Source organism: Takifugu flavidus, chromosome 17 (genome assembly GCF_003711565.1).
Source record: "Takifugu flavidus isolate HTHZ2018 chromosome 17, ASM371156v2, whole genome shotgun sequence".
Lineage (NCBI taxonomy): Eukaryota > Metazoa > Chordata > Actinopteri > Tetraodontiformes > Tetraodontidae > Takifugu > Takifugu flavidus.
Window position 1 is genome coordinate 7,119,087 of NC_079536.1, and position 20,008 is coordinate 7,139,094.

Below are 20,008 nucleotides of genomic sequence, written 5' to 3' on the forward strand. Positions count from 1 at the left end.
CTTTATTGTGTGTATGTGTGTGTGTGTGTATGTATATGTGTATACATACACACACACACATACAATAAAGCAATAAATCTTTTCAAAACATCACATAAATAGGTGTTCCCGACACACATGTTCTAACATGAATTGAAACCACACTGAGGTGAAACAAAATGTCAATAAAATGTTATTTTTCTAAGCCTGTTTTTCTAAGCCAATCATATATATAAATATAGACACACATGCACACATATATATAAATAAAAACAACAGCAATAAACAAATCCTCCTAGCTTTGTTTTTATTTTTCTATATAATAATAATAATAAGAGGGTTGGAGCACAGAGTACCAACTTCATGTTAAAGCGCTCACAACTCACAAAAAAAAAAACAGAAGAAAGAGAATGGGAAAAATAGGGAGAGAGGGAGAGAGATACAGAGACAGAGGCGGGGGTGTGTAGCAATCGTTAAAGGGCCAAACCAGTGAGTTGATTAGGTTGTGGAGAGAGAAGCTGCTGCGGCTTTCTTTGCACACAGACAGAGCCTAAGTCCTTTATCATGGGGAGGCACCGGCGTGGCCCGGAGCTATGGCTGGCCTGAAGCGAACTACCAGAGAGAAGAAAAAAGAGAGAGACGGGGGGGATGAGTGAGAGAGGAGGGGGTGTCTATCATCAAACTTCATAATAACGCTTGGGGTTTGCCACAGCTGCGCGGTGACCCTTTTATTTTGCAGTGATGGAACAGATAGCTCACTATGAAATAGTGTGAATTATCATGTCTATTAATTCAGTCAGACATCCACGACCGCCATTCTCTGCTGCTATCCTTCTGTACCCAAATCTTCCATCGCATTTTATCCATAGAAATATGTGATTCCGGTCGCTCTCTCGATCTTTTTTTTTTTTTAAGGGTTGATAATCGGAAAAAATGCGAGGCTTGGTGTTGCGGCAACGTCCGTCACGATAGAGTTTAGTCACAAATACGCTATGAAATTATTTAACTGTTTCGGGGAAAGTGATTATATAGGCCAAAATATGTTGCATTTATCCCGCCTTTAAATATTCTGAAAGCTTTTATCCTTTAATGGGGCTAAATATGATTCAAATGCAGCGGCCTAAAACAGCTTATTAATATGAGCAGACGTCAATGAAAAGCAGTGTAAAACCGGCCTCTAGCATTCGGGACGTTCTGTGTCATGTATTTTACCTTAATAACAGCTAATAAGAATATCATTCAGAGCTATGATTTCTGTTTTAATGGCCAAATTCGTTTCACTGAACAGTACTTGGTGTTTGAAAGGCCGGAAATCGTCTAATGCGCTGTCAAAAGTCACCAAAAAGTCATTTGCAGTCATCATTGCTCACGCAACCGTTTTGCCAAGAACGACTGCCAACGTGGTGCGCTGTCAATATTAATGAAGATGGTGCTCCAAATATGATGACCTGACAGCAACAACAACACGGAGGGAGGGGGAGATGTGGCTGTGTGCTTATGAAGCGTGAGGGCCTGGTTTGATAAAAGGTCTGAGTTTGATACAGAGAGAGAGAGAGAGAGGGGAGAGAGGAGAGAGAGTGAGAGAGAGAGAGAGAGAGAGAGAGAGGAGAGAGAGAGAGAGAGAGAGAGAGGAGAGAAGAGAGAGAGAGAGATGATTGAAATGGCGTGTGCCTGGCTGACGGGAGCCAGCGAGGGACAAAGCCTCTGCGAAGCCACGGCCACTCGAGCAATTATTCCTCCACGCTGCATTTGGATTAGTGCAATGGAAAGAAGCATATGTTTGGCCTGGGGCGACACTCCCCCCCTGGCTGACTGCAGAGGATGCAGTGAGAGGCACACGGAGACGGGCAGAGAAAGAGAAAGAGGGAGGCTGACTAAAACTCGAAAATAAAAATGCATTAACCGAGTAGGGAACATTAACGCAAATTTAATCCGCTCCTATTTAGATATATATGAGGATACACAGGAGCGTGAAATCGACAGGCTTGATAGGTGAGTGGGGGACAACAATGTGCTGTCACACACTTTTCCCCAAACCTCGCAATTACATGCGTGCAGAGTTTACGAAGCTCCCGGACCCCACTGTTTATTCACGGTCACCTAATGTTTTCTAATCGATTACGGGATGTCTCAAGCAATCAAGGGTGATTGGATGATTTGGTGAAATCACTGACCTCTCTTGGCTTTTGAGCCCTGGTTCGCAGAGTGGGCAGAGGGGCCCACGTAGGGGGTCAACGCCAGGCGGTGGGGTGGAGGTAGAGGGGGTCTCACAGCTCCAAATGACCAATAACGCCAGAGTAGAGGACAATTAGCCATTTCGCGCTTCAGCGCAAACTTTAAAGTCCCATAATTCGATTACACAGATTCCCATATCAAATGACATTTGGAGGAAACCCCGCGTGTTGTCCCAACCACTTATGAAATAGGGAGCTTTCACTGACAGTTTTTTGGTCAAATTTTAAATCCTCTCTCATATATTTTCAAATCTTTTTTTCCTCTATCAATGAGAATTCTCTTCAGCGTTCACCCTTTGCAGGGGCATATATATTCCTTTCCTTAAAACTGCTGCGCAAAAATGATCAGCAAATGCCTCGATCCCCGTTAGAATCAAAGCCCCCTGTTTAAATGTCAGGAGGACGGCGAGGCTTTAATCAAATTCCACTCATACCAAATGTAACATTTTCGGCGGTGCAGTGAACAAATCCGGGCCTTGTAGGCTTTCTGCCATGCAGCTCCGCAGCATTGCATGCAAGCGCTCCGCTGGCGCTACAGGGTAAATTAGGCCATGCAGACTCTCCTGTCATCAAGCACTGACCGCAACAGCATGGGCTGCATATTTCCTGACCACAAACAGAACTTGTGCGCATGTTGTTGGGTTTTTTTTTTTTTTAACATCTATTTGGGAAGTTACCGCGCGTTTAAAACATAAGCGTAGATTTATCATCTTAAATTTTATTAAAATATCTTTCATAATTATTGCAAGAGTTTGTCTTCAACGTGCACCACCGTTTGATTATTCGCGTCATCGCAAACTGTACAAAATATTTTTCAAATATTATTTCGACTCTTTTGTTGACTGTTGACAACAACGGGCCTTTCGCTAATTAATTACCATATACGATAATTAGGTCGTAATTGGTGTAGTTGAGACAAGCAGCACTTATGGACTGAATTAAACAAATTCGGATGACTATTTCTCATGGCTCTTCAAATTCCATTACCCAGAAAGATAGAATTAATGTCCTAGAGATCTTCCCCATCTTATACCAATAAAGCGTAGAAATATCCTCCATTGTTGCGCATAGCGCTATTTCAAAAGCGTTCGTTTCACCCACCAAAACCTGTTTTCAAGCGCACCCCGATAAATATATTAAATAAAATTAGCATTAATGACACACGTGAGGATCTTCCTCTTCGTTAATACAAATGAATGTTTTAATACGATTGTTTTCTCTTATAGTGAGTATTTATGCAACCCCCTTCCTCACATCCACCGTGGCAGGAGCAGCCTGGTAGTCTCTCCCCTTTATGAGTGAGCTATTGTGCCTGAGGACAGGATCCCACACACAAACTGAAGACTGAGCCAACAAAAACAGGGCCTGACAGACAATGCTTCGCTTCACCTGCTCCAGCAATGCGCATCGCAATTATGCCAAGGACATGTACAGTTAGGCTTCATTCACCCTCTTGCAAAACAACTGGCTCAAAATTTAACCAGGTCCAAAAAATGATATTAAATATGGCTGGAAAGGGGATTGACAGAGCAAAGGGGGAGGTGTTGGTGGGGAGTTTACAATATTTTAAACTACATGGTTACCAGACAGTGAAATGGGGAAAGCAAGAAACAATACCAAAAAGCATATATCAGCAGACAAAAATCGCACCCCAGTCAAGATTGATTTGGAGTTGTGTAGGTGCCACTCCATCAATATACAATCAGAATCAAATGCTATGCAACGCTCTCTGCAGCCCTGCGCGTAAAATAAAGGCCATCATCAAAGTTACAGCCTGACTGATATGACTACATTTGACTCCCTCAACCAAAACACAGCAAAAATCCCAGCTGGAGCCGCAGATTCCTTATAGAAGTGCGTGTTTAGATCAGGATATGCGCATGAATACGACACACCGAGCGCCGATTGTCCATTGATTAGCCTACACTGAGAGGCAAACAACATAACAAATATTTGATGCACGTCTCTGAATAAAGCCTTAGCGCAGAATAAAGGCGAGGGTGCTAAATATAGCCTATAACAACCAAACATTGAACACCAGACCTATATACATCTCAAAGGGTTTTAGCTGGAGGGGTGGCGCTGCACACTTCAAACGCGAATATATCCATTGTTGTGCGCCATTTGGCCTGCACAAGATCCTGTGCTCTGAACTAGGGAGTTTAAAGTAAGATATTTTTTATTATACTTGAGGGAAACAATGAGTTCAGCTGCTTATTGCAAGGAGCAATCGTCAGGGGAGATTTAAACTCAATTACTGTGGCCGTTCAGAATGGGGAAAAACACAAGAGCGGAAAAAGAACAGAAAAAAAACACCCGCAGTGACTAAAAAAATGAATAAAAATTCGACATGAAGCGTATCAAATATTTATTTTTTTCTGGGCAACAAAGGACTATAATACATTGACAGGCATGGGAACTATTGCCAGCACATATCTATACAATACAGCTAAAACCGCCTCCAATTTTGGACACTATCGGACATAACAAGATATCAGGTGGTCCCAAAAAATGTGTTGGTTTTTTTTGTTGTTTTGTTTTTTGTTGTTTTTTTGTTTGTTTTTTTGAATGTCTTCCGACATGTAAAAGGGACAATTTCCATTTATTGCTTTTATGGTGCTTCAAGGTGAGAACAAGAGGTGAAACGTATTCTGATTGGCACAACACATAAAAGCTTAGTATAAAAACGAAAATAGTAACACACGAAAGAAAAAGTGTTCTCCTCTTCTCACGTACATCGTGTCAAATTAAAATAAAAACTGAGTAAGGATGACATATAGAGAGAAATGGAAGTTTATTTCTATTAAATTTGTTCACTTGCTTCAATATCGCCTCAACATGCTACAAGAGGGCTGAATTGAAATATCCCAGAGAAATAAAAAGTACCCCAAAAAACTTCTCTTTTCTAAGAACCATAAAATCACATGAAGAACTAACTGAATATTCAAACCCACTAAAACAGGAGGCACCAGATAAATAAAAAAGAAAGAAGTTTCAACAGACGCACCATATTTACAATTCCCATTAAATTACACATAAATAAATATATACATACATGAACACTGATTCCCTTATATAACCGCGAATCGTGTTGAAATTCAAAAAGTTCAAGTTGGTCGCTTGGATAGAGTGAGAGTCTACAACTGAAGTCATGACATGAAGCTCTGCGGGATTTCGCTGTGTTTTTCAAGTTTATTATTCACAATACTGATAAGAATTCATCCTCTTTTAACTTCTTATTTTTTCGTCACAATCGTAAAATTGAGCACTGGGGAGGGGTAGCTGGGTTTCAGTCCATTCGCTGCAGCTCATAAAAATAAGGGTAGTACATAAAAAGTCCTCTGGCAGAGGCACTACACCTTTTTTCCTCGCCGATGAGCTGTTGCTCTACAGCTATTTTTTTCCTCTTCTCGTCTGTTTTAAAAATAACTTTACGCATGGTTCAGATGTTGGAAGGAGATTCTTGCATCGTTTCCTCTTGAATCCAAAAAAGAAAAAAAAGTGAATCCGCGCAAGATCAGGAAGTGGCACGTTTAAATTTATCAACGTATTTATAAGGTATTTATAATATTTATATTGGATGGGGGAGGGCGGGGCGAGACGGAGATTTGTGGGTCGCTGTGGAAGAAGGGCCCCGGGGGCCGGTCCTCGATGATGGTGTGGTGGAAACATCACTTTCTGTGCTTCTCGTCTTTGTCTCCTTTAGTGCCGTTATCTGAGTGACCGTTGGGGTTGTTGTTGAGGTACATTTTGTCCATGGCTTTGATAGCCTCGGTCAGATAGTTCTGAAAGGCTGTGACGGCCGCGCATAATGCAGGGGCCCCGAAACCGTGGGAGATGAGACTGAAATGGGTCAAACAGCTCTGGATTCCCGGTTCAAGAATAGGCTGCGGCCGTGAGTTCCCCAAAGGCGAGCGATCCTGGGACAGCAGGTCTGTGAACTCTTTGCAGACTTGCCTAAAAACAGAGAGAAGGGCGATTTAATGTCTGCGCCGTTTCCCTGCGCGAGGGGGGGGGGGGCTTAATGACCTGATTAAAAAAGACATCCCAGACAATGTAAAAAAAATAAACAAATATTTAAACTGTTCAACTTGTAGCCTAAGTCGTTTAAAAAAGTGGCAAGAGACTAAAATCTCCAGCCATCTATTGACTTTTTCATTTCCATGTGACTAAAAATGCGTCACTGTTTTGTTTTCGAAAAATTAACACTTGGCAAAAGAAAATGAGAAAATGTCCCGCAGCTACAAACAGGTGGAAATTAACCTCTGAGCTAACTGGCAGCATATTTGAAAGTTATTTAAGGGAGTGGGGGTGGGGGGTGTTATCTGGGAATTAAACAGGCAAACACCCAAGAAAACGGGCTAAATTATCCGGACGCGTTTTAATGGAGTCACCTTAATCTTGGTGCATCTAACACAGTACACGGATTCACGTTGTGTATTTTCAAATGTGTTAAAAAAAAATTGCGATGCCTTTTTTTAAAACAGCGCGTCAGTCTCCAGATGAGTGTGTCGCATTAGCCAGTTGGTTAATTAAAGCAGCAGTCTGTCATTGAGATTAAATGTAGGCCTCTGTGTAAAGACACCACACCGGTGTTTCTGATAAAGCGCAATTTAAAAAACGGAGAAAAGCGCAGTGGGAACGCAGATGAGAACCAGAAATAAGTCAGTGTCAAAGCGCACTAACGTCCTCTGAAGAAAATGGCCCAGACATTTTTATTGTAGGCTTCTTGTACATCAAATTCCACTATATGTTTAGAATTACGTGTATAAAAAAATGATTAAATCCACATCATGCAAGCATGGGTGCTCGGTGGGGTATTCGATATAAAATTGTATAAAATAGTATTAAATTAAATCTGCAAATCGCATCATTTTGAGCTTGACAAGAAGCACTGATGACAACGCGCGTGCGCGCCATACGTGCACTCGCAGAAATGTGATAATAGCACTTACTTCGTGGCCAGCAGCATGTTTTTTCTTTGGACTTGTTCGTTTGGGTCGGTGTGTTGACGGTTTACATATTCAGCTACCGCCTTGGCTGGAAACTCGGTTTCGCATACATAACCAAAATCTCTGGCAAGATGTACCGCCTCGCCTGGGAGAAAAAAAAAGGTGCAAGAGAGGGATAAAAAGATTGAATGTGTGTTAAATGTGGTTACAACAAATTCAGACACTTCCTGCTCGAATTAACACGTGATTAGCTCTGGAGCACGGGCCCCGTTTATGCGCTCAGACAGCCGGTTTAGAGCACCTGTGTCTTCCCTGATGAAGATGGAGATCATGATGGTGATGATGATGGGAGCGAAGGGGCCTGCTAGCAGTCAATACGCGTCAGGCTTTATTCACACCGTAAATGAAGAGAACGCATGAAGATATTAACTATATATCCGGGCATCCTGTTAAATACCAAGTCATTGACTTGAAATGAGAGAAAATCCAGCGTAGTTTAAGGTTGATTCCCTGAGTTTATCTTCTTTCTCCTACAAGACTCGTTCGGTTTGGGGTTTCGTTGTTGTTGTTGTTGTTGTTGTTGTTGTTTTGGGTTCTTTTTGTGTGTTTTTTAACAATATATGCGGTTAGCAAAATCCAGTATACTCGTCTTCATTTAATGGAGCACATCATAAGCAATAACAGCACTTAAACAAACGCGTCGCTCATTCACTAAACAACCGGCCTCAATCAGACGCACACATTAACGCACGCAAACACAAACACGCGCGCCACCAGGCCTTATGACCCAGAATCCTACACTTCTCCGGAGTCATTACAATACAGCTCTAAATTTCTCAGGAGCACGATCGTTGCACTCGACTCTTCCGTAATAATGATTAACAGGAACCAATGAACCGTCACAAGCTTTCACCTTTGGAAAACCGCTGCACACCAAATACCACTGCACCCAACTCCGCGCAGAAAATAGATTTCATATTTTGGTTCACTATGTGTGACTGGTCTATACCATAATGAGGCTAAAACGGACAGTCCTCCGCAAGTCGGTGTGGATGAGATGTTTGCGTAGATATAACGACATATATTGAGGGTTTGATGTAAAACAATCAAAAAAAAAAAAAAACTCCGTTAAAAATGAACCAAAATATTCAGGGCTGTATTAATGCTTGAAACAATGCGGGATTAATCAACTCCTCATCCACGGGGGATACAAAGCTCCGTGGTGCCCAATAAACAGGCAGTAGACTACTCAATAATTAACTGGACCTCAGCACAAATTCATGGATAAACTAGGCCAGCCGTGGACCAAGTGTGCAAAAGCGAGGGCCAACGCTGCAAAGCCAGGAGAATTACCAGCACCATTCTCTCTCTCTCGCTCTCCCTCACTCTCCCTCATAGACAGACACACGCACGCACACACACATCCTTCATGCTTTATTACTTGCGCGGCAAAGTCGCTCCACATTACACGGATGAGCGCATATGCTGATTTCCAACACAGGGGAAGAAACGGGGGAAAGAGCGAGGGAGGGAGGGAGGGAGGGAGGGAGGGCCAGATCCCGGTCCGGAGCTAATATCGCGGCAGCTGCAAGAGTGAGAACGTGATTTACAGCGCCAGGCTCACCTTCCACTAGTGACGTCAGCAAGGTGACGTTGGCTGCTTTGCGTCTTCCCGCAGGTAGATTCAAGCCGATTTTATCCAGCTTCTCCCTCAAGGATCTTCCTCCGTTTTTAGACTTGGCCCTGTGGCACCAAAACAAAACACAAATTTGAATATATAAAACGGACAAGTAAGTTTCAATAAATGTATTGAGTCATTTCGGATTTATTTGGGAGCCAAGAGATATTTACCGTGACGTGTAAACGCGTCAAGCATGGGTCAAATGTGTTTCTTTCTGCCTAATTAAAGGATCAAATGCTTGCATTTTCCTTCCTCACCCCTTTTCGTGTCGTCAAGACAAGCTATAGATAATACTAATAAGCCCTTTTCTCCCCAGCAGACAAATACTGTAGAAAATGAATAAATAAAGGTCTTATCACAGGACTATTACTGGCTGCGTGTGTACAGCACTTCAGTCGACAGTTCACTGGAGACCAATGTTTTCATGTGTAATGCCTTCAGTGGGCCTATAGAGTTGGGCTTGAAAAAGACTAGGCCTGCATTAATTTGAGAGAAAGGAGCAGAGGGAGAGAGAGAGAGAGAGAGAGGGAGTTAATATGAAATTTTAAAGACCCCTCCTGCTCTAAATGCAGGCGTTAGGTGTCATGGTTGGTCGATTTTAATTATTCCTGGTAGAGAGAGAGAGAGATGGAGAGAGAGAGCATCACACAGAGCGCTCTCTCTCTCTCTCACACACACACACACACACACACACACACACACACGCACACACACACACACACACAGGTACAGACTGAGCAGCAACTCACCTCCTCAGAACCCCGCCGAGCAAGGAGGCGTTGAGGCACTCGGGCGGCGAGAGGCGTCTCTGCACCTCCGCTACCGTGACCTTGTACTTTGATGTGGAGCTCAGGAGAGACAGGCGACCCGGAACCGAACAGAACACCTCGTTGGGGTTTGTCACCCCTCCAAAAAGCCCGTCCTTGTTTATGGGGATGGCGGAGATATTGTTGTTTTTCGATAAAGAAACTGGACCTATAGGAGAAAGATGAGGGACGAGACAGAGGGAGCGTTGTGAAACCCATTTCATTCATAAAGAAAATGCACGCGAATAATAATAAGAATACGAATACTAATACTACTATTTATAATAATTATAGTAGTAATAATAACAATAATAATAATAATAATTATTATTATTATTATAACGCACCGAGCTCCTATCGTTATTGCACCACCCAAAATACTGAATATCTGGTAAAGACTACCTATTGTGACAAAACGCCGTCGCCCGTGTGTGATTTCAAACCGAGTGGTGATCAGCACAGCGAGGCTTTCCACCGTTCTGGTGTGCAGGAGACAAAGGGGGACTGCGCGCCTTTGGATAGATCACTTGTGACATTAATGGCTCAGGAGAGCCTAATAGAGACAATAGGGGCTAAACGAACTCTTGAGATTGCTAATATAAGAAGGCAATTATCATGTTGATATGCAGATAGAAAGATTTTTGAAAAATAAGAAATGGGAAAGGAAAGAGAGGGAGAGAAAGAGGAAATCGTTCCAAGTTTGATCGAGTGCGCTTTGATTCGACCGGACAAATCTCTTCGAAAACCTTCCCCTCAGAAACCCCGAAAATCTGAACATGTTTTTCCCCACAGCAAATAAGTAAGTGATTAAACATTATTAGACCTGCATTACGGCCGGGTATTTTTATTAGATTTCTTTATCCGCGAAATGGCTCGGCATCTTCCTCCATACCAGGCCTTTGCGCGCTCCATCCTTTCATTTTTTAATGACCGTGCAGACATATATAGGCATGTTCCTTTGACCATTAAAACCCTCCAACGCAGAAGCCCCCCACCAACCTCCTCCGCTCATCTCTCGCTGCTGCCCCGAAACGCTGACAGTAAATTCCATCAGCGAGGGGAAAAAAAAGGTGCAGCCAGTTTTGATGCACTTGGAAACCATGTAATGAAAAATAGGCTACTGCGTATTAGGATCAGTCAGGCATTACCGCATTGCATCGTGTTCTCTCAAGCAGAATGGCTTGCGCGCGTGTGCGTGCGCGGGCGTGGGGGGGTGGGTGGGGGGGGCAAGCAGAAACATGCATGATATCCCGGAGAACATTGCTTACCTTTTTTAATTACAGTCTGGTCGGGAATGTGAACTCCTTGGTCCTCAACAGGCTGTGACACAAAATACAAAAAAAACGTGGACAGATTTAACAAAAAGGAGCAGAAAAATCCGCCTCGGTGCTGTTTTTCTGCAATTATAGGAGCTGTGCAGGAACAAAAGCCTGACACAATTAGCCACAATCACCCAACATGGAGGCTCTGGAGGCCCATACCTGTTATTATTGTCCCCGAGTGTTTTTAGAAAGTCGCGCTGACGGACGCATCGCACTAAAACTCAGACTTAACTAACGAAGCTGCGTCGCCCCATAATCCTGACCTCATTTCGCTTTCAGACTGGCTCTACTCACAAGGAAACTTCCAATCTAGATTAGATGTAATTACGGCAGGGCTGCCTATTAAAGGCCCATGAACTAATTAGAGGATTATTGGTGTTTGTTTCTGATTTTAAACTGGGGGGAATAATCCGTATAAGAACGATGGGTTATTGACAAATTGGCCTCTCATTTATCACGCAACTTTGCGTGATAATCGTAGCTCTAATCTGTACACAATCCAGAACACGCTTGTGTTTTTGGTGGATACAGGATGTATTTATTCATTACAAAATAACTCAAAAAGGATGAAACGCAACGAGAGAAAGCTTTACGGTAAATATCAAATCCATGCTGTTACTAAACACAGGGCACTGGAATAAATTCAATTACATGTGACAATCTTAAATTTTACTGTCAAATATCAAAGTCGTATATATTATCATTTAAAAAAAATGTTTGACGTTGTTTAAGTAATTTTGACACTTTTTGTTTCATTTTTCATTATTTTAGTTTTTTGTTATCATTTATGCATTAAGGTTTAACGCGCCTCATCCGGGTATTATTTAGACAATTCCTATTAATAAAATACTTACGCTAGTATAGAAACGAATAATACTATTGCAGACTGGTTCTCTATATTAGTCTCTCTCTCACACTCTCTCTCTCTCTCTATATATATATATAAGCAATGTGTGATGATCAGGGGGTACGGTAACCGCGGTAATCCAGGTAAAAGCTTTCTCACCTGAACGTCTTCTAAAGAGTGAGGTATTCCATGGATAGGGATAGAGTCCGACAGTCCCGAGTCGAGACCGTGGCCGGACGGTAGGAGCACTTCCCTGCGGTAATCCCGGCACAGCTGGTGGGGCAGGCTGCGGTGCTGGTGCAGCAGGCCGCTCTCTTGTGCCTGTCTCTGGCCCGACCAGCCGGGGTGCTGCGGCTGCGGCTGGGCGTGAAGGGAATTCAGGGAGTACGGGTCATTGACGTGCGAATAAGGGTCCTGAGACTGCGGATAGATAGGCTGGTAGGGTGGGGGGAAGTACGGGGGCTGGAAGTCCGAGTTCGGTGTGTGTGAGAGCGGTGGGGCGCTTGTGTAGGGACTCTGGCCCACGCCGCCCAGTTGAGGTAGCCTGGCTGTCCCGTTGCTGGTGCCGTCGTGACGGTCCTGTCAGAGAAACGACAGTGTTTTATTTTAACTATTTAAATAATAATAATAATAATAATAATAATAATAATAATAATAATAAAAGAGCACGCACACAGGAAAGAAGAAAACTGTTTCCCATCTTACTGGAAAATATGGCCCAGGTGAAAGACAAAAATGGATTTCCGTTTATTTTTACGATTTACTTTAAAATTAAACAACTAATATATCTCAAATTGGACAAAAATGTAAATTAATTTTAAAATCTTACAAAGACTTTTCTACATAAATAAATGACATTGAACAGTTAGCAGTTCGACAATTTTTGAACATTTTTCTCACAGTGCCACAATATTTTTTAGGTTGCTTTTTCCCAAACAAGTGGTTAAACGAAGTGGAGAATAAGGAGATTACAGCCCATGCAAACAAATATAAATATGTGACACGGTGATGCTTCAACTTACCATCGCGGAAAAACTGTGCACTAACATCTAAACGATTTTTGGTGCGATTCAAGAAGAATGTTCAGTTCAAAAAGACTTGAAGCGCTTCACAGGCGAGCAAATGAGATTTGACCAACAAAAAACACAAACCAACAAGGGGGAAAATCGGTGCCCACAGAAAACCAGAAAAATAAATAAATAAAAACACTCTTCTCTCCTGCAAGATCACGATGGCCCCGGCGATCAGATATGTGCCCCAGCGGCAGGACGATAATCCATCAGAAATAAAAGGTTAAATCCCCGCTGCAACTCATTTGGGACTAAAAATGCAGATATTCGGTTGTGCTGGTGGATTTGGGTCGGAAAAGTTCTCTTGTTAAACCCTCTTTCCTCCCTGATCTTCGAGCTATCACAGTGCTATACCGTCCCCTCGGTTGAGCTCATATTAGCAAAAGAGGCGCTTCTTCGTCTCCCTCCTGGACTCCTAGTAGAACGCATTCATGACTATTAATATTACAGAAATACTTAATAATAAGGAAAGAATGGCCGAAAATCGGGTGTGAACTGGAGGACGCAACTCAGGGCAGGAGTCTCCGCTTAAATGACGTCCATTGAAAGGAGGAATCAGTATATCTAATCAGAGTAGGGGAGAGAGAGACGGAGGGAGAGAGAAAGAGGGAGTGAGAGGCTGTGAGGGGAGTGGAGAAAGAGAGACAAAAAGAGGGACATTCTCTCTTGTCTGGCGAATCAGAGAGAGAGAAGGAGGGGGGCGTTTAAAAGGGTGCCAGGCCCAGAGCGCAAAAGTGAAAGAAAGACACAAGAATAGAAGTGGACAAGTGGAAGAAGTAACCATGGAAGGAAAACAATGTGCACCTCCGATTTGGGCGAAACTCCGGCAACAGACGACGCTCTGGGCATTCGGACCGTCCAATTTCTACCACTTGTCCTTTTGTTTTCCACCTCAGACTCCGACAGCGAAATGTCCTCCATGCTTCTGCCTGCCGCGTTAATCCGGCGTTTTCTCTTCAATCCCCCCAAACTGAGAGTCCCAACGAACTTTAACACGCAATAAACGAGTTAGAAAAAGATGAACGCGCCAAGGCTTCCTGGAGCCGCTCGGATCTGGCGCTCTGAACAACTTTTACGCGCGGTCGAAAGATCCTCGCTCCTCTTCCTGCTCACACTTAAACATTTTCATTACTAAATATTTTACAAGTCTAGCATTGCGACGGCATATTTAGTATTTGTTTCCTTGTCTAGTAAGATATGAAGCTTGACATTTTGATAAAAAAGGATCACAAGACGATCATGCAGGTGCGCGGCGTCTGTTTCCCTGTTCTCGGTCGTCTCTGTCCTCACAGAGCGCTACTGAAAACACGTCTGACTGGCTTCTCCACTCCCTTAAAGCTCCCAATTATTGCGGACAAACTTTGTCTAAGCACATATCAAAAGGAAGTTTATTCAGCCCACGCATGTACATTTCCACACGTAATCATACAGCTGAAATCGCTCATGTATTTGATTCTGTTTAAAATGGAGAATATAATATATTTAAATATATTTTAGCAGGATGTGTTGGTAATTTAAAAAACCTTTTCTGATCTAAAAAAATAAAACCATTATTTTTAACCTAGTTTTTATTTTAAAACGCAATTAAACGTCGAAATATATTTTTCTTCTGCATAACATAAATATATTTCTGCATAGCTCCCATAGTGGCACACAGGAAAAAGAACATAGTCAATACGAATACGAACTTTAAGAGAAAAAAAAATACCACTATTGTTTTAAACATTTTAGAAATAAGTAACAAAAACCCCACCAGTGTTTCCATCCCGCTGCTCAATTAAAAGATTAACAGCTGTCAAAAAGTGACATAAATCACACAGAGGCTCATATCTCCAAAATAATTGGGAAAAAACGAAGCAAAGAAGAGATAAATCTCTTACCTCGCAATCTTCATATTTTATGTTATCAGTTAATTTCCAAAGCATTTTCATAGGTTGCTGAAGTGGATTTTGAGTAAAGCTATCGCCTTAGTCTTGTTTTCACTCAGTGAATTGTGCTCCTCGCTCACAAAAAACTACTTTTATTCAAGCTGTGGGGCTGCTGTCTGTCTTGCGCTCTGAGGTCTCCCTCTAATGGTAGAAGTGAGAGGGCTGGAGCAGCTCTGTAATAACTCTGGCACAGGGCCTCATTAGCATATCAACAGCCGTTTGAGTCCCCCAATCTGCTCAAACACAACACCAATGGATATCATTCAGGTGTGGGGAAAAAAAAGGTAAAGAACTCCTCATTTTATTTCTGCTGTGCAGTGAGGGGTTCGTCAGGGGGTCTTTATGTCTGGCGGCTGCAGTGTATTGTCATGTATAGGAACCTACATGCGTGCTTGGGACGTTCTTAGCCCTTCAGATGACACAGAAGTGCACGATAGAATAGAATAATTAAGGTCTTTCATTGATAGGATTTGGCAAAGAAAACTTTCTTGGCTGTGGCTGACACGTTTTCTTGGACTTTACTCCTGTTTAAGACGCGTCACTGTCACGCGCTCTGCGGCCCCCAGTGTTTTTAAACTCTCCAACTGTTATTTTAATCCCATTGACAACGCATATTTTAAGAGGCGGTGTTTCTTTTAATGTTATGTTAAAGATTCGCCTTTCTAAGAACTGGCTACCTGCATGTGAAGTGCTTTGGGAAGGGGTGAGGGGTCGGTGGGTGTCGATTAACACAACAACGTGTCTCTCTGTCATTTGAATGAGCGGCATGATTGCGCCTCTGCCCCTGTCGCCGGCCGATCGCTCACCTCAGCGCGTCGTGGGTCAGCAGACGCGTCGGTTGCCCCTGGAAAGGCGTTGGCCCCTCTCAGGTTTTTTTTATTATTGAAAAAAAGAAAAAAACGGGATTACCATTTTTGGTGGGGCACCTTTTCACAGACAGCTGTTATTAATGAGAATGGAAGAGACGAAACTGGCTGACAATGACAGCTTTTGCGTGCGAGTTTGTCTGTGGTGACCTGCTCTGGTTGTCTCTGTAACTGAAACTAGAGTTTGTATATTCAATCAAGGGTCACAATTCCGCTCAAAAAGAGAAAATATGCGGGAAGACGCAAGGACAAGTTTCTAGTAGGATGCGTTGAGAGTTAACAGCACACCATTTTATTAATCCACAAAAATGACACATAAGTGTGTACAACTGCAGTCTAACATGCACGCAATTCTTCGTGTTTTTATGTCAGTGTAATAAGGTGCACAACAATTTCACCACAAAGCTATATTTCAAAATAAAAGGTCTTATTAACTTCAACTATTATGTGTAAGCTCCTACCGCGCAAAATATTCTGAAGGCTTTAAAGACGTATTCTGATGCTTTTTAATGGTTTTGTGTACGTGTGGTCGCTCACCTGATACAACGAGTCGACATTTTGACAGTTTTCAAGTTTTTTTTCCTCGCTTTTCTAAAGCTGCGTCTTTGTTTTCAAGCAAACACCACATACCTGCCATTCCTCCATTTTGCCCATCATTGACATTCTTTGTCTTCTGCTGCCTTCTGTGGGAGTTCTGGTCACTAGGTACTTTGATGCATGTATCTCATCAATCCCTCGGTCCCGAAGTAAAACTTACCTGGACTGGATCGCCTCACCTGGCCATAAAAACGCTGCGGGGCAACCCGCTGACGCATGCGCGTTAGGACGGGTGTGGACCAGAAGGGAAACACGGTGCGGGATAAGCAGGATAAGTTATAACTGCAGCTTTAAAGTCATTTAAATTGAATGGCTAATAAAATACTTATTTAAATCAAACATAAAGACAGGAAAAACGACACTGTAATCTATAACAACGCAACACAACACGCCGATTCAAGCGAGTCACAAAATAGCCTACTTATATTTAAACGTGACTGAGGAAGTAGAAAATCAATTTTGGTGCTCATTTGTTCATAATAATATATATGGTGAATCAAATATTAAAGTGTCAACCCACAAAGTCGTGAATACCTTCTTTAAAGCCACATAATTAATGCACACTCGTATAAATAATAGACCCGACAAAACAAAACTACACTAACCTAATAGCAAGAGTAACACAATTCATAATAAGCCCTTATCTGACATGAATAATAAAATTTACCTTCTATGCTTCTTCAATTTTTTGATAATGAAAAAAATAAAGAAATCTTAAAGGTTAACTGCCAATATCATTACTGTCACACACAAAGCTACTTAGCTATTGTGATGCTCATTATTTATTTATCCCGTTTATTTTTAATACACTCTTATGTGGACCCCTCCGGTAAAAAGCGAATCAGCCTCCCGCGCCTGTCACACACACACACACACACACACACACACACACACACACACACAGTGAGAGAGAGAAAGAGAGAGAGAGAGTAAAGCAACATGTACGTTTGTAGTGTCCAGAGATGAAGAATGCATTCATAGTTCTTGTATCAGTCTGGGGTCTCTTAAACATCACCACATAAAATCTATTGATTTTTTTTTGTCTATTGTTAACATTTAAAAACAAGTCTTCATGCTTTAAACGCAGAGGCGAGCGCACACAGATACACTTAGACACACACACACAGAGACACGCAAACACAGACACACAACCTGCACGGTTTTAAAAGAGAAAAAAAGGTGGGGGGTGGGGGTATTGTGGGGACCCGAAATGTTGTTTGGGGTCTGAGAGCGGGTTACTCCCGGACAACACCGGGGTCCCTCTGACTATGCGGAATATTTGTCTGGGGCCCGGTTCCACCACAGCAGCCGGCCCTTTGCAACGTTCAGCCCCCCGATACAGACAACTGTGTTCACTGGAAATCAGCAAGGCCGCTGGACAGTATGTTATTACGATTATTATTACTATTGTTATTACTACTACTACTACTGCTGCTGCTGCTGCTGCTGCTGCTGGTGTCAGGTGTCAGATAGGTATCAGATAAAGATGCTCCATCGGGTCGAAATACGTTTCTGCAGACTTTTATTGAGTAACATTCATGTCCCCGGTATCCGTTGAATAAAAAAGGATTCAGCTCCTATTTAAGCGCTGTCCTCCAGACAGGCTATGTCTTAGCTCCACCTTGTGGCTGAAACAAAAAAAATGAATTTTAAAAAACGCGTGCGCACGCATGGAGCACTTCAGCAAATGACTCCAGTAAACTCATGTCGAGGAAAAGAGTCACCATGCTTTTGTTATGTGAGCCTGATATATTTAGTATAAGACAAAACATATTTTGAATCTTATGGATTTTGCAAATAACTAAGACACGCTTTGGCCGAGCGTTCAGACAACACAACAATCCTATATCGCCATCTTGTGGTTGCCGATAATAGATAGAAGATAAGAAACTACTTTAACTCTTGAGAGTTAAAGTAAACTCTATATAAACTCTATATATTTATTTTTGTTTATTTGTTTGTGACGCGCTTTATTATTATTTACCATTATCACTTATTTCCATACCTTCAATTTATGCGTAAAAAGTATTAGTAGTTGTTTTTTTTAAAACAGTGAAATCATTATAGTCATGTTCCTAGTGGAAAATTGGACAAAATTTGCATTCTTCTAAAATCTTTAATGATAAATTCCTAACTTAGGAACAGAGTGTGTCTTCCCAAAGCGTCAAAGACTACATTTCCCAGAAGCCACTCGACGGCGCTGCGTACGCTGATAATTTGGTGTCGGCGGAGAACAAACACCCTTGACTGTGACACAGGACAAACTGGGAAAAGAAGGTTTGCTCTTTTTTGTTTTTGCTTTTCCCCCTTTTATGACGCAGGACTTTAAAAGAGCTATTTCGAATTTGAACATCAAATGTTTAACGTGAATTTCACGTCAACCCTCCGCGCGTAATATGACCGTGTAGGCTGTCCAGGCTGCAGTTGGCCTCATGGTGTGTAGAAGACTTTCACAACATACGCACCAAAGCAAAGGAGCCGAAACCAACCTTATATCGAGCTTCAATGTTGGAGCTTCCGATAATCTTCTTTAATAGCCACAGCATTCAGACAATTACTCTAGTCGTTTGCATCGGGAGGTATTAATGTTGATTTTCTACGCAAATACTAACAATGGATCGACTGTGACTTTGACAGGAATCGAACATGTCTGTGGATTGGATCGGATATGGCTACGCGGCTGTGATCGCATCAGGGGGACTGGTTGGTTATGTGAAAGCACGTAAGTGTTTTACGGTCAACTTAAAAATTGATACCTCACAAAATTATCCAATCACGATGTGTTGTGGTTGTGATGAAATCCATATGCCTTGTCTTTTTCTGTTTCATAAAAATATCAAGCTGCATTTGTTATCCCTTTAAGTTAAATATGTGGTAAATCTAGGGTTTGTTTGTTATTTGCTTAGGATGGTTGGGATATAAACTGCTTCAGACATCACAGTGATGTGATTATCTTTTCAGTTTCATTTATTTTGTACTACTTTGGTGTGACAGAAGCAACATTGTTGAACTTTGAGATGTCAGAATGATACCAGTCTTTGCCTTTGTCTACAGCTGATCCTCAGTTTTGACCCGGGTGTTGAGCCGCTGTGTGTTGTTTGTTTCAGGTAGCATCCCCTCCCTCGCTGCAGGCCTTCTTTTCGGGGGACTCGCGGGCTTTGGCGCCTACCAGATCTCCAAGGACCCTGATAACGTTTGGGTGTCTCTGGGTGGGTAGATGACTTTGCATTTTTGGTTTGCAAGATGTTGTGACTGACCTGTTGCCTCTGCGTTGTGTTGTACAGCGACGTCGGGAACTCTGACTGGAATCATGGGAAAGCGCTTCTATGGATCAAGGAAGTTAATGCCTGCTGGATTGATAGCAGGAGCAAGGTACTAAACACATCGTTGCATGTTGCGTTTGCATCTATTGGCGCAACTGTGTGTATCAATCAGTACTATATTTAATAGATGCTGATCATAGGTCACAATCTAAAGTAAAACTTGTCTCCTCTCCACTTGTGTTGACACGACATCTAATGATTTCTTGTCTCCTTCCAGTCTTTTGATGGTGGGAAAACTTAGCCTGGCGCTGCTCCAGAAACCTCAGCCATCTTAATGGAGGGGCGATTTCTGACGTGCACTTCATTAGCAGTTTCAGCAGCACACTTGAAATTTTGTTGTTTATTGTAAAATGTGAAATAAATCTATCCTGTTTATATTTAAAAATGTGGTTCTTTTGGAGAG

At 42.3% G+C, this 20,008-nt stretch overlaps 2 protein-coding genes across 6 annotated transcripts; one reads left to right on the forward strand and one right to left on the reverse strand.

The window, feature by feature from the left end:
• Nucleotides 1-4,564: 4,564 nt before the first annotated feature.
• tfap2a (transcription factor AP-2 alpha) lies at nucleotides 4,565-16,493 on the reverse strand. Of its 4 annotated transcripts, none has more exons than XM_057012852.1 (7): nucleotides 16,316-16,493; nucleotides 11,981-12,400; nucleotides 10,921-10,972; nucleotides 9,596-9,821; nucleotides 8,790-8,908; nucleotides 7,169-7,310; nucleotides 4,565-6,170 (listed from the first exon to the last, which is right to left on the reverse strand). In XM_057012852.1, exons 1-7 carry the CDS (start codon nucleotides 16,346-16,348, stop codon nucleotides 5,885-5,887), a joined length of 1,278 nt encoding a protein of 425 aa, XP_056868832.1. In that variant the 5' UTR covers nucleotides 16,349-16,493; the 3' UTR covers nucleotides 4,565-5,884. The 4 variants fall into 4 exon arrangements, with proteins under 4 accessions (XP_056868832.1, XP_056868831.1, XP_056868829.1 ...); XM_057012851.1 differs by lacking the exon at nucleotides 16,316-16,493 and adding an exon at nucleotides 14,772-14,972; XM_057012849.1 differs by lacking the exon at nucleotides 16,316-16,493 and adding an exon at nucleotides 13,696-14,236.
• Nucleotides 16,494-18,429: 1,936 nt separating this feature from the next.
• tmem14ca (transmembrane protein 14Ca) lies at nucleotides 18,430-19,990 on the forward strand. Of its 2 annotated transcripts, none has more exons than XM_057012855.1 (5): nucleotides 18,430-18,559; nucleotides 18,920-19,004; nucleotides 19,390-19,491; nucleotides 19,567-19,654; nucleotides 19,823-19,990. In XM_057012855.1, the coding sequence occupies exons 2-5, from the start codon at nucleotides 18,929-18,931 to the stop codon at nucleotides 19,878-19,880; spliced, it is 324 nt and encodes a 107-aa protein (XP_056868835.1). In that variant the 5' UTR covers nucleotides 18,430-18,559; nucleotides 18,920-18,928; the 3' UTR covers nucleotides 19,881-19,990. The 2 variants fall into 2 exon arrangements, with proteins under 2 accessions (XP_056868835.1, XP_056868834.1); XM_057012854.1 differs by lacking the exon at nucleotides 18,430-18,559 and adding an exon at nucleotides 18,575-18,717.
• The last annotated feature ends 18 nt before the right edge of the window (nucleotides 19,991-20,008 follow it).

Coding starts and splice junctions, on each gene's coding strand:
- tfap2a (XM_057012849.1), bottom strand. CDS start 13,812: ATGGAGGACATTTCGCTGTCGGAGTCTGAGGTGGAAAACAAAAGGACA. Junction 12,401..13,695: donor GAGTTTCGCCCAAATCGGAG/GTGCACATTGTT, acceptor TTTCTCTGACAG/GACCGTCACGACGGCACCAG. Junction 9,822..10,920: donor CCAGACTGTAATTAAAAAAG/GTAAGCAATGTT, acceptor TTTCTCCTATAG/GTCCAGTTTCTTTATCGAAA.
- tmem14ca (XM_057012854.1), top strand. Junction 19,005..19,389: donor GGTTGGTTATGTGAAAGCAC/GTAAGTGTTTTA, acceptor TGTTTGTTTCAG/GTAGCATCCCCTCCCTCGCT. Junction 19,492..19,566: donor TAACGTTTGGGTGTCTCTGG/GTGGGTAGATGA, acceptor TGTGTTGTACAG/CGACGTCGGGAACTCTGACT.